Source organism: Eschrichtius robustus, chromosome 14 (genome assembly GCF_028021215.1).
Source record: "Eschrichtius robustus isolate mEscRob2 chromosome 14, mEscRob2.pri, whole genome shotgun sequence".
Classification (NCBI taxonomy): domain Eukaryota; kingdom Metazoa; phylum Chordata; class Mammalia; order Artiodactyla; family Eschrichtiidae; genus Eschrichtius; species Eschrichtius robustus.
Window position 1 is genome coordinate 26,224,393 of NC_090837.1, and position 27,587 is coordinate 26,251,979.

The 27,587-nt window shown below is 57.6% G+C and overlaps 2 protein-coding genes across 7 annotated transcripts in view; one reads left to right on the forward strand and one right to left on the reverse strand.

The window, feature by feature from the left end:
- The window catches only part of GGT5 (gamma-glutamyltransferase 5), a 25,524-nt gene extending 18,914 nt beyond the window's left edge, over positions 1–6,610 (forward strand). For 2 of the 3 annotated variants that reach the window (XM_068563305.1, XM_068563307.1), the window contains 8 exons: positions 265–422; positions 948–1,094; positions 1,930–2,066; positions 2,398–2,588; positions 2,986–3,092; positions 3,155–3,351; positions 3,486–3,596; positions 5,826–6,610. In XM_068563305.1, coding sequence (XP_068419406.1) covers positions 265–422; positions 948–1,094; positions 1,930–2,066; positions 2,398–2,588; positions 2,986–3,092; positions 3,155–3,351; positions 3,486–3,596; positions 5,826–5,972 — 1,195 coding nt within the window. In that variant the 3' untranslated portion in view covers positions 5,973–6,610. Of the gene's footprint in view, positions 1–264; positions 423–947; positions 1,095–1,929; positions 2,067–2,397; positions 2,589–2,985; positions 3,104–3,154; positions 3,352–3,485; positions 3,597–5,825 lie in introns of all 3 variants that reach the window. The other variant, XM_068563306.1, reaches the window with a different exon arrangement.
- Positions 1,497–26,538, reverse strand: SUSD2 (sushi domain containing 2). Of its 4 annotated transcripts, none has more exons than XR_011076282.1 (16): positions 26,448–26,538; positions 24,773–24,980; positions 24,442–24,593; positions 23,795–23,962; positions 23,131–23,305; positions 22,811–23,012; positions 22,490–22,575; positions 22,137–22,405; positions 21,904–22,047; positions 21,649–21,807; positions 21,044–21,292; positions 20,659–20,931; positions 20,367–20,543; positions 20,133–20,235; positions 5,148–5,376; positions 1,497–1,702 (listed from the first exon to the last, which is right to left on the reverse strand). XR_011076282.1 is itself a non-coding variant. In XM_068563304.1 (15 exons), the coding sequence occupies exons 1-15, from the start codon at positions 26,521–26,523 to the stop codon at positions 19,998–20,000; spliced, it is 2,466 nt and encodes an 821-aa protein (XP_068419405.1). In that variant the 5' UTR covers positions 26,524–26,538; the 3' UTR covers positions 18,231–19,997. The 4 variants fall into 4 exon arrangements, 1 of the variants encoding a protein (XP_068419405.1); XR_011076283.1 differs by lacking the exon at positions 1,497–1,702 and adding an exon at positions 3,328–3,367; XR_011076284.1 differs by lacking the exon at positions 1,497–1,702 and adding an exon at positions 3,442–3,928.
- Positions 26,539–27,587: the final 1,049 nt, after the last annotated feature.

Genomic DNA, 27,587 nt, shown 5'->3' on the forward strand with positions numbered 1-27,587 from the left:
GGAGGAGCGCCGGGTGTCAGGCCCTGGGTGGACGCCGGCTTGGCGGGGGGCGGGGGGGTGGGGTGGTGGGGCGTGTCCTCCCTGGGCCTGGGTGATGAGACACATGAGGGGTGTCAGCCCCACCCAATCCTGGAGAATCTGCCCCCATGTCCACTGCAGCCCCTCAGGATCCCGGACCAGGACTCCCTCCCTGTAGGGTCCCTGCAGAAGTGTGGCTGCCCTCCAGGACCTGGCCTCACCCTGAGGCCGCCCCCCACCCCCCAGGCAGCTCTTCTTCAATGGGACGGAACCCCTGAGTCCTCACGACCCACTCCCGTGGCCCGCGCTGGCCGCCACCCTGGAGACCGTGGCTGCGGAAGGCGCAGAGGCCCTCTACACAGGGAGGCTGGGCCAGATACTGCTGGAGGACGTTGCCAAGGAAGGTCAGTACGTAAGGCCCCACAGGCCCGTTCCGCCAGAGAAAGAGGGGTCTGGGCGCCAGGGCTGAGGGTGGGTCCGGTCCTCCCCTCCCCTCCCCTCCCCTCCGAGAGGGGGCCAGCTGCTCCCAGGGCTTGGAGAGGCCGTTGCCCCAGTCCTGCCCTCTGCTGGTCTCAGGGACCTTGCAGTCAAAGCCCCCGAGGAGCAGGGCCCCGAGGGTTAGGGCCACAAGATGGGAGCCATCGGTGGCTGCGGGGGTGCTCCTGGGCCTGGAGTTGGCCACCCTCAGTCTCTCAGAGGCCAGCATGCCTCCCCCACCTTCTCCCACTCTCCCCTCCGACCTGCCCGTCCCTGGCCTCTGTCCACCCATCCCCCAGCCCTGAGGCCACTGCCCACAGGCCCAGCACCACCCCTCTGGGCCTGGAAGGCTAGGGAACGAGGGGGGCCCCCACTGTGTGAACTGGGGTCCCTGGCTGACACTCTGCACCTTGTTTCCCCGTCTGTACATGGAGTCCTCTGTCTCACCCCAGGCAGCCAGTTGACCCCGCAGGACCTGGCATCATTCCGGCCTGAGGTGGTGGATGCCCTGGAGGTGCCCCTGGGGAACTACACCCTGTACTCACCGCCACCGCCTGCAGGGGGCGCGATTCTCAGCTTTGTCCTCAACGTGCTCAAAGGTGAGGCCCCCAGGAGCCCGGGGGTCCGGTGCCCGTGAACTGAATTCCAGGCCCAGCCAGGCTCTGGGTAGCCACTGCCTCCTCCAGCTCAGCCCCCTCCTCAGACGCTGAAGACGGGGCTGAGTGGGCCAGGACGGTGTGTTCTAGAGCTGGCCTCCGGTGTGGCCCATGCCTGGGCTCTGCTGAAGGGTCTGCCGTCACCTACCCACTAAGTGCCCCCAGGTGACCCCGGCCCAGGGCACAGGTGCAGTGGCTCTGCAGGTGGTGAGCTGCCGGTCCAGTGTGTGCAGCTAGGGCTGAGGCCCAGCCTATTGCAGCCTGCAGGGGGGTTGCGGGCTGCCTGATGTTGCCTGTGGCTGCCGTAACAAAGTATCACAAATTACCAAAACCTGGTGGCTCAGACAACAGAAATTTATTCTCTCATAGTTCTGGAGGCCAGAAGTTCAAAATCAGGGTGCCTGCAGGGCCACATTCCTTCCGGGGGGGCCTGGGGGAGAATCTGTTCTTTGCCTCTTCCAGCTTCTGGCGGCTGCCGGCATTCCTAGGCTTGTGGCTGCATCCCTGCAATTTCAGCCTCCGTGGTCACACAGCCTCCCTCTTCTCTGTGTCTGTTTTATAAGGATGTATGTGGTTACATTTAGCGCCCACCCGGATAATCCAGGATAATCCGCTCCTCTCAAGATCCTTAATTTAATCGCACATTTGCCATACAAGGTAATATTCACTCTTTTTCCATATAAGGTAGTATTCGAAGGTTCTGCGAATTAGGACATGGACAAATCTTTCTCAACCCACTACACAGGATGACCCCCACCTGCGCCCACCCCCTCCCCAGGGTTCAACTTTTCCGCGGAGTCGGTGGCCAGGCCCGAGGGGAGGGTGAACTTGTACCATCACCTCGTGGAGACGCTCAAGTTTGCTAGGGGGCAGAGGTGGCGGCTGTGGGACCCTCGAAGCCACCCGGAGGTCCAGGTGAGGTGCCCTGAGCTGGTGGAGAGCCCCCTTCCCTGCCCAAGGGCTCAGCATGAAGGGAGGTTCAGGCCAACGGGTGCTCCGTCCACAGACCCTGAGAGCCTGGCGGGTGAGGCTGGAGGGATGTGTACACGGTTGGTTCTAGAACAGGATGGCCTGGCAGTGGCCCAGAGCAGGGAGGGTGGAGCAGTCTGGGGACTGAAGGGAGCCCTGGAGGGGCAGGTATGGGAGGGCAGTGGTGGCGCTGCGTCTCTGACACCCTTAGGGGACCTTCTGCTCTGTGACCCCACCTGGCCTCTCACTGACCCCGTCACCTGTCTGCCCACCCCAGAACGCCTCCCAGGACCTGCTGGGGGAGGCTCTGGCCCAGCATATCCACCAGCAGATCGACAGCCGGGGTGACCACCAGCTCAGCCACTACAGCCTGGCCGGGACCTGGAGCCACAGGATGGGCACAGCCCACGTGTCCGTGCTGGGGGAGGATGGTAGTGCTGTGTCCGCCACCAGCACCATCAATACGCCGTACGTGGGGCCAGGGGCAGGCGGGCAAGCCCCAATCCATTCCCTAGACCTGAGCCCTTCACCCCCAGCCTGGCCTCCCAGCACCTCCCTGGCTGTGTCCATCAAGTGGTACCTTGTTTTTCCCTCTCCTGTGTCAAAAGGGTCCTACACCCTGACACCTCTGGCCGAAAAGGCTGCTGATGGGGTGGCCCTGAGCCAGGATGAGGACGGGCCTTACAACCAGAAGGATGCCGTGGTGGGGGGCAGGGTGGATCTTTGGGGGCAAGGACAGGGAGGGAAGAGCAGTTCCAGGATGCTGGAGGGCAGCTGCTAAAACGAGGGGCTTCTGGAGGGCTGGGGCGCAGCCCGTGTGTGTCGGGAGCCCACGGCCCGCACCCAGCTCTGCCTCTGTCCACAGGTTTGGAGCCATGGTGTACTCACCGCGCACGGGCATCCTCCTCAACAACGAGCTCCTGGACCTGTGCTGGAGGCACCCGCGGGGCTCCGGAGTCACCCCTCCTCCCGGTGAGCACAGTGCCCCGGGGCAAGAGGAGGGAAGGCAGGAAGGCCAGGCAGGCCCAGCACAGAGACAGGGATGGAGGGGGCGGCCCCGGGGGGGCGCTGGCTCGGAAGCGAGGCTGCACTGATACCCGTCCGGCCTCCAGTTCCAGGCGAGCGGCCCCCGTCATCCATGGTCCCCTCCATCTTGGTCAACGCAGCCCAGGGGTCGAAGCTGGTGATTGGCGGGGCTGGCGGGGAGCTCATCATCTCTGCTGTGGCCCAGGTGAGTCTGGGGGCTCCTGGATGGAATGTGCCCTCGCTGGGCGGCCCTGTTGTCCTGCTGTCCTGGGAGGGGTTGGGGAGGGTGGCTGGTGCCCCTCCCTCCCTCCCTGCCTGCATCCTTCTCTCCCCCATCAGGCCATCATGAACAAGCTGTGGCTGGGCCTTGACCTGCAAGCTGCCATTGCGGCCCCCATCCTGCACGTGGACGGCAAGGGCCGGGTAGAGTACGAGCCCAGCTTCAGCCAGGTGAGGCCGTGGGCCAAGCCACCGCTAGGCGGACGCCTCAGTGCTTGCCTTCAGAGCCCCTGATGAGGCCTCAGCTTTTGAGTGTGCCCGGTGCACTTCGGCTTTGGGGGCCAGCCACCAGGAGTTGAGAAGCTCCATGGGAGAGGCAACAGGCAGCTAGTCTCCACGGCAGGGGACAGGGTGTTGTTCACATGACTCCCAGAACGAGCTCCCCTGCACCTTGGTCCCTGCTCTTTCTGGGCCATTCTCTCCGGAAGCTACTCTCCCCGGCTGCGGCCTCTCAGACTCTCCCTCATGGTGATCTGCTTCCTTGTGTGATCTGCAGCTTTTATCTGCGGGTTTATTTGTAAAGGAGTCTATTATTCCTGGGAGTCTGCAGAGGGATTTCCCTCCAGGGCACTGGGTTCTTGGATCCCCACACAAGCAGGCCCAGGAGCTAAATTCTCTTGTGGGACTCCCAGCCCCTCCCCTCCGCCTGGGCAGATGGCTGGTCTCCTTGGAAGGTCTCTGGGCTGGCAGATGCCCTCACTAGGACCCACTTTAAAAGACTAGCAGCTTTTCAAGGCTCCAAACTTCATGCCCAGGGTCCATTCAAGCAGCTGGGGTTCAAGGTCATCAAAGCTGCCTTTCCTGTTATGAGCTTCTCTGGTCTCAAGGCCGCCTCCCAGGGCCCTTGGAATTCTGAGGACCACAGAGTAAGGGGCCTTGAGTACAAGGGGGTGTGTAGTCCTGAGAACCTTAGTCTTTGGGCCTGGAGACTAAGGACCTCAGCCCGTCAGGCCCAAACTCTCAGAGTCCGAGGCCCTCCCTCCCAGCCTCCCTCCCTCCTTGTGCAGGGTCCTCCCTGTGGCAGGAGGACTTGATGCTCTCCCAGGACTCCTCCTCTTAGGCCCTTCTCCTTGACCTTGACTGAAGGTCTTTACTCTGTGAACACCATTCTCCAAGGACCTCAACTCTGAGAATTTGGACCTGACAGCCTGGAATCCAGAGAACCCTGAGCCCACGGCCCTCAGCTCCCTGGAAGTTAGAGTGTTGGCCACACAGGTCAGGGCCTCCCATGGAGAACATCTGAGGTGCTGGGTGGAGACCTTGAGTCTCCAAGGGCCCTCAGAGCCAAGGCCCAGGCCTGAGGCCAGGAGGGTCGTTGTTCCTCAGGGCCTTGGAGTTTGGCCACTATGACCCTAAGGAACAGTCTCCGAGGACCACAGGTCCTGCCTGTGCCTTCCAACCTAAGGACACTAGGTAATTAGCGTGTCAGGCAGAGATACACCCAAGGCCATAGTGCCTGGAGACCTCACCGTACCCGTGGCTCAGGTCCTGGAGGCCCTGGTTCTGGGGACTGCAGGGCACCTGGAACCGAGGGCCCTGGTGGGCGGGGGTCCTTGGCCTTAAGTGGGAATGTGGGGCCCAAGTAACACAGGTCTCCACGTGCCAGGATTTGTGTGAAAGGTCACAGACTGGCAAGTGTGGGGACCAGGCCCCGAAGCAATGTACTCAGGCCCTCAGACACCAACACCTGGGCCCTGATGCCCTCCAATTCCACACACTCACCGTCTCAGACCTGAGCCTTTACAGCCTGTGCTCGGAGTGCCTCACCCTTGGGGACCGTTGGTGCCTGTGGCCTGGGGTCCATGTCCTTGGACTCATGGGTGTTCAGAAGCCTCCAGCTGACTCCTCCACCAGCGGGGCCCTGGAGAGTCTTGGACCCCCGTCTTCTCATGCTGGTGTTGAGATGGCAGGTCCTAAGCCACGAACAGTGCTGGCATCAGGGCCATTCCTCCTGTCCAGGGCAGGAGCCAGATGTTAAGTTGGGCCCTTCTTACGTATGGGTGACCTGGGACTCCGAAGGGCCCAAGCTCTGCCTTCTAGAAGACTTTGCTTTCAAGGTCCTCAAAACCTTGAAAGCTACCTTCTCCACAGAAGCCCTTGGACTCCTTGCTTATCACGTTGAGGCCCCTGGTGTCCTTGATCCAGGACAGAAGTGAACCTGCATCTCAGCTTCCTTCTCATCCGGGCGATGTCCTCCTGTCATATCCCCTGGAGCCCAGGCTTCTCCTCTGGGGCCTTTGGAGTGGGAGGCCGTAGACTCCATGCCTGCAGACCAGGCTGCATCCAGCGCCCCTCTGTCCTCTCCCAGACCACCCCTGCCAGTCCTGCCTCCTCGGCCAGGGTCCTCAGCTCCCTGCCCGGGTCCCAGCCCCTCCATGACCAGCCTTCTCTGCTCTCCAGGAGGTGAAGAAGGGGCTCCAGTACCGGGGCCAGAACCAGACCGAGAGGCCCGTTTTCCTGAACGTGGTCCAGGCCGTGTCCCAGGACGGGGCCTGCGTGTACGCCGTGGCAGACCCCAGGAAGGGTGGGGAGCCCTCAGGCTACTGAAGAGGCTGCTCCCTCCCCACAGCTGGGATCCCGCCTGGCGTGCACCCAGGCTGGCCTGGTCCATGGGACCGAGCGCTCCAGCAGAATCTGGACCCCTTGGCTGGACGGTCAGCCTGGGGCTTCAAGAGGTGGGGACAGCCCAGCAGATGGACGGCTGTGGGGGCCGAGCCCTCCCCTCCCAGAGCCCCTGTGGCCCTGCCCTGACCCCTCCAACCTCCCCAGGCCTCTCAGCCAGGACTGTGCCCCCACCCCCCGAAGCCCCATTCTCCAGCTGTGTATCTTCCAGTCCAAGATTGAAGAAGAGGCTGCACCACGCCTGATTCAGGGTCGAGGTGGGGAGGGGACCTTCAGAAAGCACATGCGGTGAGCTGCAGCCCTCCACACACACCACCACGGAGCCGGGGAAACCAGACACGGGCTGGGCCTTCTCCAGGCCACCCCTGGACACTTGCTGGGGCTCCACACATGGCTGCCCGGACCCACCCGTTGGGAGGAAGACAGGGGTGTGGCCTGGGGGCACCTGTCCCTGGCTCCTGGGGGCCCTTGGCCCAGGCCCGTCCTGGAGCTTGTCCTCCGTGCCAGGAAAAGGCTGGATGAAGCAAGACCTAAGCCCTCCCCAGCCCCCAACTCCAACATGTTCTCACCCTCAGCACTGTTGACGTTTTGGGTGAGTCATTTTTCGCGGGGGCGCTGTCCACACACTGTAGGCGGCGGAGCGGCATCCCTGGCCTCCCCTTGCTAGATGCAGTGTCACCCCACCCCCACAGCCAGTCACCAAACCACCCCCGATTGAGACCCACGATCCCCCAGCCACCGTGGATGGCTTTGCCAGCTCCTGGGTGCGCCGCCCTCCCTGTGGAGGGGGTGGGGTCCTGCCCCGTGCCGAGTCCTGGGAGCATTGGGAGTTCTTGTTTCACCCCAAACATCCCACAGGGGCGCACCTCTACCTGGAAGGGCGCCACTACAGATCCATCACCTCCCACTGTGCCCGGAGCTCAGCCGCACAGGACGGGTCGGGTGTTGCTCCTGTGCCTGCGGGGACAGAGCACTACACACTGAGGGCCTTCAGACAACAGACACCCTCGCTGCAGTGCCTCCCAGCTGCATCCCCAGAGCAAGATAACGGTGTCCCTGCACTCCTGACTCACCCTCTGCCATCCCTGGGACCCTCACCGCCCCCTGGAGCCTGTTACCACTTGTGAGCTGATGGGTCCCTGCCCAGGCTCTAGCCCAGGTTTCTGGACCGTCAGACTCACATACCCACTCATCCACCCACCCACTCACCTCCCACCTCCAGAGCACCTGGGATCCACAGGCATCTCAGACTCAACACACCAAACCAGAAGCCAGCTCTGAGGCAGCCGGAAGTTCTCCGGTGCCCCCCTCTCCCCCCTCCATGATAGTCACCCAGTCCCCTCCCTCCATCTGTGTGGCTTGGCCTTGGTTCCATCTCTTTGTCCGTTTCTGCCTCCTTGCCGCTGCCACAGCCTCGATCCACTTCCTACTCGTGACAGTGATGAGCCTTGGAAAATGCATACCTGATCCTGCCATGAGGCCACACAGAGCCCTCCTTGGCTCCTGGGTGCCCCTGGAGGAAGCCCATTCCTCTCGCTCCCTGCTCATCCCACCCTAGGTTACTTGCTCGGCCCCTGCCCACATCCCTCCTGGACCACAAGCAATGCCAACCAAGATGCATTCCCAGCCCAGTTAGCGACTCTTACAGCCTCTTTAAACATCTTGTTACACAGAGGAAATCAAAGCGGTATCTTCAAAATAACATTCACATCAATATAGATCAGCCCCCACAGAATATAGCTAAAGCAGGGCTCAGAGGAAAATATATTGCCTTAAATAGTTACATTAATAATAATCAAAACAAATAAAGTATCTAACATATGAAGTTAGTAAAAGAACAATCAGAACAGTAAGGAAGGCAAAAGGAAGAATTTAGTAACAACTGAAGCAGAAATTGATAAATTTGAAGTCAGAAGAACAGATCTTTGAAAAAGATATAATATATAAGCTATTAGCTAGCCAATTAGTAAAAATGAAGGACGTGTAAATACACACAAAAAAGAAATGAGAACAGGGAAATAACCTAAGCTATAGAGGAAGTTAGAAGTACTAGAAAAGATTACTCATTTTAATAAAAATAAATTTGGAAACTTGACAAAATAAATTACTTTCTAGGATGATATAAGTAGAACTGCGATACTTAACACATACTAAAAACATTGCCGGGGCTTCCCTGGTGGCGCAGTGGTTGAGAATCTGCCTGCCAATCCAGGGGACACGGGTTCGAGCCCTGGTCCGGGAAGATCCCACATGCCACGGAGCAACTAGGCCCGTGAGCCACAGTTACTGAGCCTGCGCGTCTGGAGCCTGTGCTCCGCAACAAGAGAGGCCGCGATAGTGAGAGGCCCGCGCACCGCAATGAAGAGTGGCCCCCGCTTGCCGCAACTAAAGAAAGCCCTCGCACAGGAACGAAGACCCAACACAGCCAAAAATAAATAAATAAAAAAAAATAAAGGAATTCCTTTAAAAAAAAAAAAAAAAAAAAACATTGCCACTTATCTGAAATTCAGATTTAATTGGCAGGCTTTATTTTTATTTGCTAAATCTGGCAAACTTAAGTATAAATGACAAACGGGTCCAAGAAAGAGCAAAGGTCTAGACATGTCAATGATCGCAAAAAAAACTGAGAACGTGGCAGGAACACTGGCCTACCACAAATGCCCTTCTGGAAAGTTTCCCAGGCGAACTGTGTCCTGCCATTAGGATCAGAGGCCTCTCTTGCCAGTTAAGCCGCCACAGTGTAGAGCGAGGAGGAACATTTCCACATTCACTTTATGAAGTCAGCATAGGACTAGCCCCAAACTTGGCAAAGCACACCAAAGACCAATTGTGTTCGGGAAACTCAACACAAAACTCCTCAAACAAATACAAGGAAGGAGACTCCAAGCAACACATTCAAAAGGACAGGGTGTCCGGGTGGGGCCGACACCAGTACTGCTGGGAATGTCCATGAGAGGGACTTGTACTCCTCCTCTTTCACCAGAGGAGAAAAATCACAGAGTTCTCTCATGGAGAGGCATCTGACAAAATTCAACACTCATTCTTGATTTAAAAAAAAAAAAAAAAAAAAAACCCACAGACAAAACAACAACAAAACACTGAATAAAATGGAAATAAATGGATATTCCCTTAACATGAATAAATATCTCAAAACAACAGTAACATCTGTTGGACAATGACCATGGCTCCGTGCTACTCTATTGCTTTACATGTATTAATTCACGTAATTCTCCCTAATGAAAGGGAGCTATGATGAGCCCCATCTTACAATGAGAATACTGACGTACTAAAGCTCCCAGGGCCCTGTGGAGTAAGTGCCAGAGGTGGAAACTGGGGAGACAGATGGAGAAAATGAGTCTTGACCCCTACCTATATACATATACAGAAATTAATTCGAGATGAATCTTAGGCCTAAATGGGAAAACTAAAATAAATGCCTGGGCAACCAGTCCAGAATCATTTATTACAAAGACCTTCATTTTCCTCATTGAATTACATCAGTGCTTTTGTGAAACAAACAAAAAAAACTCAAGTAAACCAAGCCATCAGATTTTAAAACACACTGTAAACATACAGTAGGTTAAAACAGCATATGAATAAACCTCAGAAATCAATCAACCACAACACAAAGTTCACAAAGAAATGCAAATATATGGGAATTTTGGCTGCTAAAAGAGCATTTCAAAGCAGTAGGAAAAAGATGAATTGCTAACAATCAGTATTAGAACAAGTGGGTAGCCACCTGGAAAACAGTAAAGTGGGACCCCGGCCTTTTATTTATACCAAATTAAATGCCAGTTGGACCAAAGATTTAACAGTTAAAAATAAAACCATACAGGGCTTCCCTGGTGGTGCAGTGGTTGAGAATCTGCCTGCTAATGCAGGGCACATGGGTTCGAGCCCTGGTCTGGGAAGATCCCACATGCCGCGGAGCAACTAGGCCCGTGAGCCACAATTACTGAGCCTGCGCGTCTGGAGCCTGTGCTCCGCAACAAGAGAGGCCACGATAGTGAGAGGCCCGCGCACCGCGATGAAGAGTGGCCCCCCGCTTGCCACAACTAGAGAAAGCCCTCGCACGGAAACGAAGACCCAACACAGCCATAAATAAATAAATAAATAAATAAATAAATAAATAAATAAATAAATAAATAAATAAATAAAGTGAAACCTTAAAAAAAACCATACAAATATTGTAAAAAAATGAGAGAAAATTTTATTTATGTTCTTAGAAAGGGGAAGTCCTTATTTAGGCATGACATAAAATCAAGAAGCCATATTAAAGGGACTTCCCAGGTGGTCCAGTGGGTAAGACTCCACACTCCCAATGCAGGGGGCCTGGGTTCGATCCCTGGTCGGGGAACTAGATCCCGCTTGCTGCAACTAATAGTTCGCGTGAGGCAACTAAAGATCCCGCGTGCCACAACTAAGACCTGGCGCAGCCTAAATTAATTAATTAAAAAAAAAAAGAAGCCATACTAAGGAAAGGATAAGTTGGGACTTCCCTGGCAGTTCAGTGGTTAAGACTCTGCCCTTCCAATGCAGGGGGCAGGTTTGATCCCTGGTCGGGGAACTAAGATCCCACGTGCCATGCGGCGTGGCCAAAAAATTTAAAAAAAAAAAAGGAGGGCTTCCCTGGTGGCGCAGTGGTTGAGAATCTGCCTGCCAATGCAGGGGACACGGGTTCAAGCCCTGGTCTGGGAAGATCCCACATGCCGCGGAGCAACTAGGCCCGTGAGCCACAACTACTGAGCCTGCGTGTCTGGAGCCTGTGCTCCGCAACAAGAGAGGCCGCGATAGTGAGAGGCCCGCGCACCGCGATGAAGAGTGGCCCCCGCTTGCCGCAACTAGAGAAAGCCCTTGTACAGAAACGAAGACCCAACACAGCCAAAAATAAATAAATAAATAAATTTTAAAAAAACAAACAAAAAAAACAGATGAACTCATAAAAGTGCTAACAAAAGATCAAGATGAAAAAAAAAATCAATTACATGGGACTGAGTGAACTGATGAGGATGAGTATAATTTTTGTGACTTTCTGTCTGAATTAAAAAAAAAAAAATCCCACAAGGACTCAGAGGCAAAGAATATACAAATCAATTTTCACTGCAAAGTAAAGGAGCTGTTACAGTGGAGGATTGCTGGACTGAATGTCAATATTATGACATAGTATGAGTGTGTTTCATGTTTGGTAATTGCAATCATTGTTGCTTTTGTTGTGGTCATCCATGTACAATGCTTGGTGTCAGTCTATTTATCTCTTGTAAAAATAAAATACAGTGTGTGTGTGTGAAAAAAAAAAATAGACTAAACTCAAGTGATCATGGGAACTGCTCCATAAAAAAAAAAAAAAAAAAAAAAAGGAAAGATATGGCCAATTAAAAAAAAAAAAAGAACATAAAGGAGGACTCACATTACCAGATGTCAGGAACAAGCTATGGTAATAAAGGCAATTTGGTATTGGTGCAAAAATAAACTGGGCAGGGCTTCCCTGGTGGTGCAGTGTTTAAGAATCCACCTGCCAATGCAGAGGACACAGGTTCGATCCCTGGTCCAGGAGGATCCCACATGCCATGGAGCAACTAAGCCCATGCGTCACAACTACTGAGCCTGTGCTCTAGAGCCCACGAGCCACAACAATTGAGCCCATGCGCCACAACTACTTAAGCCCACGTGCCTAGAGCCCATGTTCCGCAACAAGAGAAGCAACCACAATGAGATGCCCGCTTACCGCAAAGAAGCGTAGCCCCTGCTCACCGAAACTAGAGAAAGCCCGCGCAGCAACGAAAACCCAATGCAGCCAAAAATAAATAAATAAAATAAATTTTTAAAAAAATCTATCAAAAATAAACTGGGCAATGGGACAGAACAGAAAGTCACCTGACCTCTGACAGAGGAGACACAGCAGTGCAATGGGAAAGGAATGCTGTTTCAATAAACAGTGCTGAGTCAATCAGATAGCCAGATGAAAAATGTGTATCCTGACTCCTACCTCACACCATGCACAGAAATCATTCCAGATGGCTGGCAGATCTAATTATGAAATATCACACAATAACACTTTTATAGGAAAATACAGAACAGCTTTGTGACTTGGGAGAAGGCACGTGTTTCTTAAACAGGACACAAAAAGTACTAACTGTAAAAGAAAAAAATGGATAAACTGACCTATATAAAAATTAAGAACTTCTGTTCAACAAAAGACATTAAAATAGTGAAAAGGCAACCCATGGAATACGAGAGTATCTGCAGTGCTTATATCTGACAATAAACTCTTACCCAGAATAAAGAACTCCTACAAATCAATTAGAGAGCTCCAGATAACCTGACGGAAAATGGGCAAAAGACTTGAACACACCTCATAAAAGAGGAGCTCTGGATGGCCAATGAACATACAAAGAAATGCACAGCTTCACTAGTTGTCAAAAAAAAAATGCAAAATAAATCCACAATATGCTACCACTATATACCCATCAGAATAGCCAAAATTCAAGAGACCAACAATGCCAAGTGTTGGCAAAAATATGGCAAAATGGGGACTTCCCTTGCAGTCCAGTGGTTAAGACTCCACACTTCCACTGCAGGAGGCATGGATTTGACCCCTGGTTGGGGAACTAAGATCCCACACTAACATTCCACTTCTATAAACGAAGTACAAATACAGAGGTTATTTAAAAATATATATATATACGGCAAAATGGAATTGCCATTCGCCGCCAGTGGGAACATCAACTGGTAAAACTACTTTGGAAAACCAGTATTACCACAGTATAAAACTACCACACTCCTACCTCATGCCCAGCAATGCTACTCCTAGGAACTTAGCCAATATAAATGCATATGTCTGTAACTGACCAGGACCCTATGGGGCCTTCCTGGAATAGACCCTGCCCCCTCCAATGTCCTCCGCCTGCCTCTCTGTCTATAGAAAAACTTCAGTCTCCAAGGCCTTCCCTGAGTTCCAGAGAATACATTTAATCAGAGAAGTGACAAATGCAGAAAGAAAGGAGAATAGCCAAGCAAGACAAAATAATTATAGTTTAGCCATTAAGCAAAGTCAAGGACCTTCAGTTCCTCCTCAAGGGCTACAGATAATATTCTGAGCTATGTCCTTTGAGCCATTTTGCAGATACTGAAACCCCCACCAGGTGGAAGAAGTTAACTGCATGCTGCCCACTAGCACATAGACCCCAGACCAGTTGGAACCAGAAGGATGACGATGTTGACTCCCAATTACCTCACCACCAACCCATCAGAAAAATGCCCACGACCTGACCACGCACCCTGAAACCTCCCTCCCTCACCCTGTCTTTAAAACCTTTCCCTGAGGGACTTCCCTGGTGGTGCAGTGGATAAGACTCCGCACTCCCAATGCAGGGGACCCAGGTTCAATCCCTGGTCAGGGAACTAGATCCCACATGCATGCTGCAACTAAGAGTCTGCATGCCACAACTAAGGAGTCCACGTGTTGCAACTAAGGAGCTGGCAAACCGCAACCAAAACCTGGTGCAACCAAATAAATAAATTAATAATAAAATAAAACCTTTCCCTGAAAGCCATCAGGGAGTTTGGGCCTTCTGAGCATTAGCTACCTGGACTCCTTGCTTGGTCTTGCAATAAACGCTGCACTTTCCTTCAGCACAACTTGGTGTCAGTAGGTTGGCTTTACTGCACGAAGGCGAGCAGACCCACGTTTGGTTCGGTAACACATCTGTGCATCACATACAGGAATGTTTATAGCACTAGCCATTATAGCTCCAAAGTGAAAACCACCCCAAAGCGCCTCAACAGGAAAATGGCTAAACAAATTCATTAGCTGAAACAACACTCAGAAAAAATAAAAAACTCAAAGCAGAACACCTCAACATGGATGAATCTCATAAACATAATATGCACAAGCAGCTAGATGCAAAGAGCGTCAACTCTAGGATTCCACCTGTGTGAAGGACAAACCAGGCAGAACTCGCCTATGGGGTGAGAAATTGGTGGTTGACCTGAGGAGGAGGGAGAGGACAGTGTCTGATAGAGAAAATGTTAGGGGTGACCAGAGTGGTGGTTCACTGGGCATGTTCACAAGCTGTACCCTGAGCAGTGCACTCTCTTGCTTACAACTTATACTTTATTTAGCAGAGTTCCATCAAAGAAGCAGGGCCCACACCATGGGAACTGGGCAAGGGGTCCCTGTAAGGCTACTGTCTCCCATGGGATGCTGCAGCCTGAGGTCCATGTGGCAGAGTCAGGAGGCAAGATGGATGGAAAGTGGAGGGAGGACCCAGAGCTGACTGGAGCCCATGAGGATGGGCTGAAGCCCACATCCCTTCTTGTTGCCAAGGGCGACAAAGGTTTCTTGCAGCAGCTGGACCGCTTTGTCACACACCTGACCCAGGAGAATGGGTTGAGGGTGGACTGGGAGGAGGTGGAGTAGTTGCCTGGATTCCACTGGTGCTGATGAGCTGGGTCAGCAGGCGTGCCACAAGGAGTGTGACCTACAAAAGAGGTTGCCAATTCCCTTCCGCCCTCCCAATCCTGCGCAGGAATCTCTCTTGTGGTCCTAACCCAAAACACATTGGGAAGGGAATTCCGGGAAAGCCGGTCAGCCTGACGGAGGCCCCACAGTGTGTTTCACTAACTGACAAAGAGCAAAAAATCTGAAGGCTCCTTATGCTGATGAGGGTGTAGGGGGCCCGGCAATCGCGTAGGTTGGTGGTGAGTGTCAGCGGGTACAACTCTAGGAGGAAAACAAATGTGTCGTTTAACCAGTCCATCGGACCTCCTTGGTGGCGCAGTGGTTAGGAATCCGCCGGCCAGTGCAGGGGGCACAGGTTCAAGCCCTGGTCTGGAAAGATCCCACATGCCGCAGAGCAACTAGGCCCGTGTGCCACAACTACTGAGCCCGTGTGCCTAGAGCCTGTGCTCCACAACCAGAGAAGCCACCGCAATGAGAAGCCCACGCACCGCAACAAAGAGCAGCCCCCACTCGCCACAACTAGAGAAAGCCAGGGCGCAGCAACAAAGACCCAACACAGCCAAAAATAAATAATATAAATAAATAAATTTAAAAAAAAAAACAAAAGAAACCCCAGCCCATCATCTTGTGTGACTTTCCCCTACAGGTGAACCTGAACTTACTGACCAAGCACAACAGCGTTTGAAGAAGCAAAAGGCTGTCCACCACCTGGGGAATGACTAAGTAAATTCCTCTGTTTGAGTTTTAAAATTTTCTAATTGTAGTAAAATACAAATAACAGGGCTTCCCTGGTGGCGCAGTGGTTGAGAGTCTGCCTGCCAATGCAGGGACATGGGTTCGAACCCTGGGCTGGGAAGATCCCACATGCCACGGAGCAACTAGGCCCGTGAGCCACAGCTGCTGAGCCTGCGCGTCTGGAGCCCGTGCTCCGCAACAAGAGAGGCCGCGACAGTGAAAGGCCCGCGCACCACAATGAAGAGTGGCCCCCACTTGCCACAACTAGAGAAAGCCCTCGCACAGAAACGAAGACCCAACACAGCTAAAAATAAAAAATAAAAAAATAAAAAAATTCAGTGTTGTAATTCTAAAAAAAAATACAAATAACACAGGACTTCCCTGGTGGCTCAGTGGTTAAGAATCTGCCTGCCAATGCAGGGGACATGGGTTCGAGCCCTGGTCTGGGAAGATCCCACACGCCGCAGAGCAACTAAGCCCGTGCGCCACAACTACTGAGCCTGTGCTCTAGAGCCCGCGTGCCACAACTACTGAACCCACGTGCCTAGAGCCCATGCTCCATAACAAGAGAAGCCACTGCAATGAGAGGCCCGCGGACCACAACGAAGAGTAGCCCCCGCTCGCCGCAACTACAGAAAGCCCGTGCGCAGCAATGAAGACCCAACGCAGCCAAAAACATATAAATAAAATAAACTAAAAAAAAAAAAACAAATAACAAAAACTTTACCGTCTTAACCATTTCTAAGGGTCCAGCGCGGTGGCATTAAGTACATTCACATAGCTGCACAACCATCACCACCACCCATCTCGACCTTTTCATCTTCCCAAACTGAAACTGTCCCCATTAATTGACAGCTCCCAGGAGTCACCTGGTGGTCTGGTAGTTAGAATTTGGTGCTTTCACTGCCATGGCCCAGGTTCAATCCCTGGTCAGGGAACTTGCCAAAAACAACAGCTCCCCATTTCCCCTCCGCAGCCCCTGGCAACCTCTACTCTACCCTCTGTCTCTATGAATTTGCTCTAGGGACCTCATGTAAGTGGAATCATGCAGTATTTGTCCTTTTGTGTCTGGCTTATTTCACTTAGCATAATGTCCTCAAGGTTCATCCATGTTGTAGCAGTGGTCAGAATGTCCTTCCTTTTTATGACCCGATAATATTCCATTGTACAGATAGACCACATTTGTTTATCTATTCACCTCTTGATGGACACTTAAGTTGCCTCCACCTTTTGGCTATTGTGAATAACGCTGCTATGAACATTGCAAGATCCACTGAATTTTTTAAAACCTTTTGCACATAGTATTTATCTTCAACACTAATGAAAAACATAAGGCCATCTTTTCACATCTCTGCCTGTTGTGTATAGTTCAGGGGACCAATTGCTGCAACACATAGACCCCAAAATGTACTATGGCTTACTCACAAGGGAAGTTTATTTTTTGTTCCCAAAGCAGTACTGGATGGGTGAACAGGTGGGGATGGGGAGATCCTTCCACGTGCTGGGGACCCAGGTTGGCATGGCTTCCAGTCACCTGTGCATCATCAGGAGCATGGGGAAGGGCCTGCAGGGGGTTGCCTGTGGAGGTGTTAAGGACCAGCCCTGGAATTGCCCCACCCGCTCCTGCTAGAAACCAGTCACATGACTGCACCAACTGCAAAGGGTGCTGGGGAATGTAGTCCAGTGCTTTCAGAAGGGCACCCAGACTGTGTGGCTGCAGAGTATCTACTGGACCTCACTTCTCTAATGGCTTCTGTCCTCTAAAATTCAGCTGGAGCCAGACTCCTCCAAGAAGCACCCACCTGGCCTCCTGCTCCCACAATGCACTACACCGATCACACCCTCCTCCAGAGCAACGTGGACCATGGGGACAGGGGTCTCCCAGCAGAGGCCTGGCCCGGGGCAGGGACTCGGTCACCTGGGGCTGTGTGGGAGGAAGCAGCCTGGTGGAGGGGTCCCTACTCCCCACATTGGTCCCTTCCCCCCACATCAGCCCCTTCCCACTGTTCAGCCAACAGGAGGCCCAAGTGGGAGGCTGGAGGGGAAGTGGTGCTTCCCCTCCTCGGGAGGCTAGAGGCCTCTGTTGGTGGGGCAATTGCCTCTGTGGTGAGGGCCCCACACAACCACATGGTTCTCACTTTCTTGGGGACCTGGCCTGGCTCCTTGGCCTCCCCCACCCTTTGTCCCTCACTGGCTCCTATTTCACTTCCCAGCTCTCCCATTACCTGCATTTCCAAGTCCCTGGATTACTATCCTCCAAACCCCAACTAGTACAAGGGACAGGGGACTGGCCGCTGGGTTCTGGTGCTGTCACTCCCTAGGGCTGCGGTTTGGGGAGACCACCTCTCTGAGGCCAGGGTGCTTACTGTTTATGTTTCTAGGGAGTCTATGCCCAGCTCTGGAATCTTGTGCCCTCACACAGGCCCTGCAGCACCCCAGACTCCCAACGGGCCCCTGGGAAAACCCCTGCCAGGTGTTGGGGCTTCCCAGCCTGGCCGGCCCCTGGCACTGGGAAGGCCTGACGTCTGGGGCCAGGGCCACGATGGATCCCTTCTCCTGCCAGGGCAGCTCCAGGGCCTGCCTTAGAGGGACAAGAGTAGGGTAGGGAGCCTGAGGGAGGCCATGCTTTATTTTCAGGATGAAGCCTGACAGGGGAGGCACCTCTGCTGCTGCCCTACACGTTACTCCTCAGACCTGAGTGCACTGCCCATCCTCTGAGCCTTTGCCCAGGCTATTCCTCTACCTGGAAAGCCCTCTGACCAATCACACCTCTGAGGCCAGTCTGGAAGCAGTGACGCTGCCCCTGCCCTCCTGCCCTGACCAGGAACCTGACCCTCACCCACTGTCAAGGGCCTGGCCCGACCTGGCTCGGCAAGGGAGGCACTGGGGCTCAGGTTGGTGGGAGGCCAGCCCTGCCTTACCTCATCTGCAGAGAGGAAAGTACCTGCCCAGGGGCCAAAGGGTGGGCCCTCAGCCCCCCTGTCCTGAGCTGGAAGCCCAGAGGTTGGGGGGAGGTGGGTGGGGTCTGGAAGGACAAGAAGCACTGACCCCAGCCGCCTCTACCAGAGTCTCCTCGGCACCACCCCCAGGACTCCCACCCCCCCAATCTTGTCTTAGCTCTGTTCAAATGTGCCCCACTGTGCACACTCCAGGAATCCCTGCAGACGGGATCTGCCGCTGTCCCTGCCCACCCCTCTGCCAAAGGTGAGGCTGAGGAGGTAGGGAGGCCTGGCCTCGATCCGAATGGTCAGTGCCAGCTGGACGACCTTGGGCAACCCATGCAACCTCTGAGACTGGGGGATGACTTGAGGCCCCCCCCCCCCAGATGAGGGAGATAAAGAGGTGGGCCTGCATGAACCTTGGCCGAGGTTGTGACCACAAGCCTGCTGGCCCAGCTGCACTGCTCTCCCTGATGGCCTGGCTCCCTGTGTAGCCTCCGCCTCCACTGTTCTTACCCTCTGCTGCCCCCACGTGGCCACTCTTGGTGCTGAGGTGAGGGGGCTCCACTCACAGCCTCCCACCCAGGGCTCCAGATCTCGTGGGCAACCCCCTGCCCCTCACTCCTCTCAGGCAGAGCTGCCCGCCCTGGCCAGGGGGCGCCAACCTCCAACCCCACACTCCCTGGTGCTTTCTCCATCTAACACCTATGATGCAAAGCTGACCCCATCCTACCCTGCCCAGGCCTGCCCACAGGCCCCATTCAGCACCCTTGCTACAAACGGCGCAGCGGTGGCATGAGGCCTGGGCCCTGTACTAGCTTCTGGACACTCCTGGGCAAAGGGCTCAGGGACCGGGACCAGTTGGGCATCGCATTACCAGACTGCCTCTGGGGCTGTGACAGGGCAGGGTGGGGGGCCCAGGGCCAGGCTGCCAGCTTGCTTGTTCCCTACACTTGGGGAGGGTGGGCCGCCCAGCCCTGTCCCTTCTCTTGAGTGCCCAGCGTAGCACCCCATGGAGAACCCTTCCCCTCCCCACCACAACGTGGTCATTGTTCTAGATCCCACTTTACAGATGGAGAGACAGAGGTTGGGGAGAGACCGGTCCCAGGTGACCTGCCAGTGGACGAAGGCCTCAGACCCAGGTTGCTCTGGGTGCTGTGGACCGCACAGGGCAACAGTGGGACTCCCCGGAACCGAGGCACAGCACGAGCATCAGGACACCAGGGAAGGGGCACCAAAGGCTTGTTTCCTCCCCCAACAGGCAGGGAGGGGTGTTTCAGGAGATGTTCCAGAGACAGAATTACAAGCCTGGAGCTTAGAGGGTGACTCTCCACACCCAAGTCTGGACCCACCTACAGTCTCAGGCCAGGCCCAGGGTCTGGGAATCAAGGCAGCTCGGCCCTGGGGCTCCCTTTTGGGGCACCAGGACTCAGTATACTGGGAATCAGCATCATGGGCACGGGATCTGAGGTACTGGCCTTTGAATATCAGGTGCTGGAGTATTAGGGCTCGGGAGACAGGCCTCAGAATTCAAGGGTACGGAGTCTCGGGCCTGGGGAATTAAGAGTCAGGGGTATGGGGGGAACAGAGCCTCGGGAACTCCACAGTGACCACTCAAGGTCCGGGTCTTTGGTGACAGAGCAGGGCACCGGGCTTTAAAGGCTCAGGTTCAGGTGTCCGTGTCCCAGGTGTATGGTGGTAGGGATTTGTGGATCCAAGTACTGGGGTGCACGTTCTTGGGAGTTTGGGAGGCTGGTCTTTGGCCCCGGGGAGGTTGTGTGTGCCCTGTGCCGCCGGCCAAGCGTGCTTTCCTCAGGGTCGCGAACCCCAGACGGCCCTGCAACAGAGACTGGATCTAGAGCAGGCCCAGTGGTCCCACCCGCGCCCCGGGGCGCCAGAGAGCCTAGGAGGGTCGGACGGGGGTCTGGGAGGGCGGAGGGGTCTCACGTGTTGCTCTTCCTGCGGCATAGGAGCACGTAGACGAGCGCGACGAGAGCCACCACCGCCAGGCCTCCAAAGATGACGCCCAGCAGCACTGCGTAACTCCGTCCTGGAGAGGCGGCAGGGCGTAAGGCGCACTCGTGCGGGGCACGTAAGCGGGGCGGGCGCGTGGGCGGGGCAATGCTGGGGGCAGGCCGAGAGCTGGTGGGAGGGGCCGGTAGGTGGGCGGGGCAGCCTCACCTGGCTGGCAAGTCGGGGTGGGCCGGGACCAGGTGCCATCAGCCTGGCAGGTGCTGGCCTCGGCCCCGGCCAGGCTGTAGCCGCTGTCGCAGTGGAAGTGGACAGTGGAGCCCACCAGGTACCTCATGCCCTCCTTGTGCCCATTGGAGGGGGGGGCCAGCCAGCCACAGGACACCACTGGGGCAGGGGTGGGGCACAGACGACAGGCCTGAGCTGCTGACCACAGCCACCAGCCTGGGGGGCCGTGTCCCAGCGCCCGGTGCCCGCCGCCCTCACCCACCGCCGCCCTCACCAGGCTGCAGGCTCTGCGCACGAAGCAGGTGCTGCCTGTGGACCAACCGCGTGGCGTTGCCCACACTCAGGCTCCCGGTGGCCGCCACGTCGAAGTTGCAGAAATTGTTGTCCCCACACAGTTTGGCCACCTCACTCGCCTGGCTGGGGCTGGAGGTGGTCTCCTCGGGGAAGAGGGGCAGGAAATTGGGGTCATGCTTGGGCCGGAGCAGGAAGTTTTCCACCAGGAACTTGGAGTCGTAGGTGAGCAGGGAGGAGGCGTTCTCCACAGCCCCTGGGGAGACAGCAGCAGGCCTGGCTGGTGGGAGGGCCTGGGCGCTCCCCCCCACCTCCACTGAGCACCCCCCAGCATGGTGCTCCCTCCCCTCCAGCCTGTGGTCACTCACAGTCAGCCCCAAACTGGAACAGTTCTCGGGAACTGGCACTGGGGGGCAGGACCTGGCCGCTGCGCAGGGTGAAGTCGTCTGAGGGGTGGTCATTGAGTGTCCCAAGGAGGCCTCGTGTGTGGGTCAAGAACTTATTGGGCAGCAGGACCACCACACTCAGGAACGGACCCTGGACGCTGACCTCCAGGCCGGCCCCTGATAACAGCATGACTGATACTCTGTCCCCAGCAGCTACTGACAGGAACATGCCTGGACACAGGGGGAGCTGGGGTCAGGGCTGCCCCTGCGGGCACCTTGCCGTGACCCCAGAGCCCCGGGATGCATGGGCCGGCACCCATGGGCTCAGGGGCAGGGGAGGGCATCCCCAGGGCCCAGCCTGCTATGACACTCCACCACCCCGGGCGGTGGATCTGAGGTGCCCAGGCCCTAAAGGGAGCCCCCATACCAGGGCCGTGCGTGGAGGTTGCCTGTCGGCCCTCACACCCTGACTCCACCTCCCCATCTGCGCCCTGGACACCTCCGCCTGCTTTCTGCCAGGGCCAGAGAGAGGTGTGGAGGCCCCGGTGGGGAGGGCAGGGGAGTGGGGCCCCCACCATCCCACTCACCCTTCAGGTCCATCCATCTTTGCTCCTTGAAGCTGAGCACCTCCTGGTTCAGCAGCACCTGCAGGGCCCCAGCCCCATCCCTCAGCCGGACCTCTACCACATCTGAGTTGCCCTCCTGGACAGCCACAGCAGTCAGCCCTGTGCCTCGGTCCTGAGAGCCTGGGATGATGGGTGCAAAATGGGGTCCACTCGGCTCAGCCTCCCCCTCCCCAGGGATGACCCTGAGCCACCCAGAGCCTCAGGGCCCAGCCTCACCCTCGGGCGTCATCCTGGTCTGGGCCCGCGCCTGCACCCTCAGGTCGGTCCCAGAGGCCTCCAGCAGCACGTACTCGCCGCGTCCGTTGAATGTGAAGTTGGTGCCATCGAAGGTGACAAAGTGTGGGTCCCCGAAAGTGGAGGCTGTGGAGAGCGGAGGGTCAGGTAGGTTGCCCTGGCCCCGCCCTGCCTGGGGCCCCGCCCTGGCCAGCACCTGCCCAGGCAGCACCCACCCAGGCGCGGGGGCTGGTAGCTGCGGCAGTCGCTGGAGGGCCGCCTCTGCATGTAGCGGGAGCACTCGGGCGCCCAGAGGCAGCAGTAGTAGAAGCTGATGACATCGTAGATCCAGTGGGAGAGGCCCGGCACGCGGGGCGGCACACGGTATGGGGGTGCGCCCCAGTCGTGGCCACGGTCCGGGGTGCTGCCACTGGTGGAGTCGGCTGTCAGGAGCTGTGTGCCCGCCGCCGTGTAGCAGCACTGCTGGCCTGAGCCATATAGGGGGCTGGGGGCACAGACAGGTCAGGGCCGCCTTGGCATCCTGCCCCCAGCCCCCACCCCACACCCTGCCCACCGTCTCTGGGCTCACCTGGCTTGCACGGAGCGAACGCAGTGCACAGCCCCTGGGTGATAGGTGCACACGCTGCCATGCTCGATGTCACAGCCGTAGTCCGCCTGCAGAGCCGCTGGTTGCTGTCCCCTGCACTGGCTTTGGGCTCTGTCATCCCCTCCCTGGGAGCCAACCCCTCTGGGGCCCTGGGCCCTCAGACCCCAACCTTACCTCCCAGGTCTCTACCTGCCTCCCCCTGCACTGCCTTGGGCGGCACAGCCGTGTGCCTAGTGGGGGCAGCTGGCCCCGCCTGTCCCCTCGCTCCCTACTGGGCCCTGACTGGGGGAGGGGGGGGCTCACTTGGAAGCGCCCAGAGTCAGCCTGGGCCTGGGCCAGGGTGCAGGGGCAGTCGGGCAGCTCCTCCAGGAAGTTGGGCAGCTGGTCCTCCAGTTCCTCCCAGGCCAGGCACTGAGCTCGGGCCCAGGCCACAGGGTCTGCCCGGAAGTCATCGCCCAGGTGCCAGGCCAGCGCGTGCTCGTTGCTCCAGAGTGCGTGCACGTCCCTATGGGGACACACGCACACTAGGGGCCACCCTTCCTGCCCTCGGCCCTGGCTCCCCGTCCAGCGTGGGGGCAGCAGGCAGACAGGCCCCAGCCCATCTTCTGCAGGGAGGCCCTTACTTCTCCCCTGCGTGGTGCTTGCTGTTGACAATGCGAAGGGCACCCACTTTCCACCTCTGGTAGTTCTGAGGTGCAGGTTTTGGTGTGAAGGTGAAGGAGCCGGAGTTGGTGATGCTTGTGGCCAAGGAGTACAGGTACGACCACGCTGCCGTCCACTCCTGGGAGTACGGCTTCCCTGGGGGAGAGAAGGCCTTGTCAGCCCCCGGGCCTGTCCGAGGAACCCCGAGGCATGGGGAGGGGGGGTGGGACGCCGGTCTTTGGTGCTCAGAGCAGCCTGGTAGATGGACAGAAGGGTGGACAGATGACCACCATAGGAGGCCCTGCCCTGCTTGGGGAGGGAGCCAGGCCCAGGGCCGGCCAGCCATCCAGGGACTCAGAGAGGATGGGGCAGAGCCAGCCTTTTCTGTTTCCAGGATAAGCCTTGTATCCGGGAGCGGAGAATGGCCACACCTCCTCCTAGAGCTGGTACCCAAACAGCCAGGGCTCCCCAGCTTCCCTGTGCTGCTCCAGGCAGTTCCCCTTTCTTGCCTGCACTCTTCCCACTAGAAATCCCCACCTGGATTCCCCCCACCTGGAATCCCCTTTCTCCCATCTCTGCAAGCCCCAAACTCCTGACCCCACCAGGCCCCACAGAGGCAGCCTAGGGTTACTCTGCTGGCCTCACCTGTCTCCTTGTAGCCCCACAGCTCTATGGTGATGGAGTTCGTGGGCAGAGCCAAGGTGTTCCAGGTCAGGGTGAGGTTACCCTGGGTGCTGGCAGTGCCGTAGTATTGCCAGCGGGTCTCGTTCACCAGCTGGCTCTTTTCGGACTCTGACACTTTGCTGGGGTGCACTGGGCAGGGGGCAGGGGGCGAGGGTGAGGGGTGAGTGAAGGCCCGGGGCCCAGGGGGTCCAGGGGAAGAGGCGCGGGGCTCTTAGAGCTGTGGGGACCTCCCAAGGACAAAGCACAGCAGTCCCTCGGGAGCGATGCTCTCCCCCTGGTGGCAGGAAAGGGCAGGAACTGGGAGAGGCAGGGCCCTGCCCCCACCCATAACCAGGCCTCTGTCCTCCACCTGGCTGCTCCCCTCCCCTGGCTGGCCAAGAGCCACACTCCCTCTGGGCTGGAACTCCTGCATGGGTGCCAGCGGCGGGGAAAGGAGCTTGGGGAGCCTGCACCCAGGGAGTCGGGCGGGCCTCCGGAGGGACTGGTTCACCCAGAGTGGGCGAGCCAGGTGTGCATAGGTTAGTGCCAGGGAAAGTCCCTGTGAGGGGCCTGGGCCCGGGAGGGTGCGGCCTGGTGCCTCCGGTCTGGACCAGCGTGTTGGGGCTCACCAGCCAGCCAGGTGCCTGAGCGTGGGAAGGAGTGGCCATTGTCCATGGAGAGCGTGAAGGGGATGCGGCCGGTCTCGTAGAGCAAGGGTGACACACAGTGCACTCGTCCCGAGGAGTCCACAAAGCCGCGGGTCTGGATGCTCTCCTTAAAGCTGTGAGGGTGGAGGAGGCAGGAGAAGCTGGGCCAGCGTGGGCTGACCTCTCTGAGGCTCCCAGCCTCCTCCCTGGGGAACCCATCCGGCCAGCCGTCCCAGTCCTCTGTCCCGGGGGCCCCACCCAACCAGCCAGTGGGTCTGGGCCCCAGCGTGCACAGAGCCCTCGGGCCTCCCACCTGCAGATCACGCCGTCAGTGGAGTTGGACCAGTTGAGATGCTGCACCACAAAATCCTTGCCACCCATGATGGAGCCCGAGTAGGGCAAGATCTCCAGGCAGAAGTCCCGAATGTCCGAGCAGCAGCTGGCCAGGCCGAAGCAGGTCGGGTGGCAGGAGCATGGCCCATCCTGGACTCCACAACGGTGGGAGCAGCTCCCCTGGGCACCTGGAGGAGAGGGCCCTGAGAGCCCAGCCTGGCCACCCCATGTACAGGGCCCACATCTCTTTCCCCCTGGAGCCTGTTAGAAGCACCCCCAGGAGAAAGCTGACCAGGAATTGCACTGACCACCACGTGGACCCAGTGGAAACCCATAGGGCCCATGGGGTGGGGTAACGCCTAGTCCAGTTGGCCTGAATGACTGGCTAGAATGAGGGGAGATTTGGGGAAATGTGTCCAGACATAAAACTTTTTGGGAGGAGCCCCTGGGCAGACTGACCCTTAGCTAACAAGTCCCGTACCCGATGGCGTCCTCAGATGGCTACACGTGCCTGACCCCTTGACATGGGCCGGGGACCTGTCTCCACTCCTAAAGCATCAATGGACTGGCAGCCTGGAGAAGAACCATGCTGGCTTGCCCGATCTGGGGTCTGGGATATGGCTACTAAGAGTCCCATTGGAGGCCCACTAGGGGCTGGCGCCCAGGCCGAGTTTGCCCCATCTCACTCTGCTGGGCAGTGCAGGCTCACCGGTTACGGCCCCACCCTCGGGGGAGAAGGCCAGGGGTTCTCCCCTCCGTTTAGGGGAGAGGAGGGACAGTTCCAGCAGAGGACCCAGCCAGGCCAGGAGAGGGGACAGGGTGGTTTGGTGGGGGGGCTGTGGGCACCCATCGCCCTGGAGCTGGCCTGGCTGCGCAGATTGGAGGGTAGAGACTGGGGTGGGGTGCAGGCCCACGTCCCATCTGGCCCTTCCCTGCCATCCCCCAAAGGGGCCGGTCAAGGGTCAGGCTTGGGCCTGAGCCACCACTGCGGGCCCTACTTCACCCAGCACAGGGCCTGGCACTCAATAAATATTTACTGACCGAGACTGTGATGGCTTGAGGGGGTGGGGAAGGAGGCCCAGTGATGACTGTAAGTGAGATAAGTGGAAGGAAGGTGTTGGTGCTTCCCTGAGATGGGAGATAGGCCGGGGAGGGGGCTGGGGAGCTGGCAAAAACTGGCGCAGGCCAGCCCAGCCCGGGGGCCAGGGTCCTGGCTCTGGAGTGCGTGGCCTTCCCCTAGACTTTCTCGGGTTCAGCCCACCCTGAGAAGGACCCAGAATCCTGCCTCTGGCCAGGCAGGGGGCCCAGTGGGGTTGGGGGCTCCTCCATGTACAAACACACCGTCCATCGGGGCTCGAGGTGCAGGTCAAGGGCTTTCCTGAGCTCACCACCCCCTGGCCACCTCCCTCCCAGCCCGCCACCGCCTTCTGGCTCCCAGCCAGCTTAGGGTAGGCATGGCCCAGACCCCCCCCCATCCCTACCAGCAGCCCCTTGACCCTGGGCTCCCCAGAATTTCTTCTTAGCACCCCCAGTATGGTCACAGATGGCCCGACGGATGGACAGAGGCTGAGCCCAGGGAAGTTCTGCCCCGGGTCTGACTACAGCGGGCAGATGGACAGACAGACGGGGGACAGAAGGGCAGCGTGTGGGCGTACCTGCTGCAGGCCGGGGGCCTGGGCCGGGGGCTGTCACCAGCAGCAGCAGGGCCCAGGGCAGGAGAGACAGCTTCATGGTGCCTGCCTGTGTCTTCAGCCAGAGCAGCAGTGGCTGGGAGGTGGCGGTGGCTCACTCCCCACGGCCTGGCCCTGCCCCACGCTGCTGCCCCACCCCACCCGGGTCCCCTCTCAAAGTCCACAGGTGTCCTATGCGCTAGCAGGGCCCTACTTGCCCAGTTAGCACATTCCTGGCCCTCGGCCCGCGACTCGGGGAGGGGGCCCACGTCCTGAAGCCGGATGTCCGGAGGCTGCAGCTCAGACCCTGGATCCCACCCCCGGGCCTGCTCTGGGGAGCCAGGCCAGGCTCCTGAAGGGGATGGGATGCTGCAGTGGGGATGAGGCAGGGTTGTCCTTGCAATCCCAGGATTCCAGCCCCTGGGGTCCCAGGCCACAGGCCTGGCACCTCAGCTTCCCTGCAGGGAGCAGGGGGGTCCCTGTTCCTCCCCACAGCCAGGTGGGGTAAGGGAGCAAGTGACTTCCTGCTGGTGCCTGCTGCTGGCCGGCTGTGTGGGCGCTGGGGGAGGGCTCCCTCTCAGGAAGGGTGGGAGCTGTCAGACACAGCTCCGTGGGGATCCCCCTTGGAGGGAGGAGGGGAAGAGGGAGGGAGGGAGGAGGGAGGAGGGAGGAGGGGAAGGGGGAAGGAGGAGGGGAAGGGGGAAGGAGGGGGGGAAGGAGGGGGGGAAGGAGGAGGGGAAGGGGAAGGGGGAAGGAGGAGGGGAAGGGGAAGGGGGAAGGAGGAGGGGAAGGGGGAAGGAGGAGGGGAAGGGGGAAGGGGGAAGGAGGAGGGGAAGGGGGAAGGGGGAAGGAGGAGGGGAAGGGGGAAGGAGGAGGGGAAGGGAGAGTGGGGGAGGAGAAGGAGGAGGCAGGAGGTGAAGGGGGAGAGGGGGAGGGGAAGGGAGAGGGGGGAGGGGAAGGGAGAGGGGGGAGGGGAAGGGAGGGGGGAGGGGGAGGGAGGGGGGAGGGGAAGGAGGAGGGAGGGGCCTAGCCTCAGGCAAATTAACCCTGGGGGTGGGGTGGGAGCTGAGGCCAGGACCCTGGTATCCCCTTGGCCTGGCTCTCTGGGCCCCTGGGTCAGTCTGA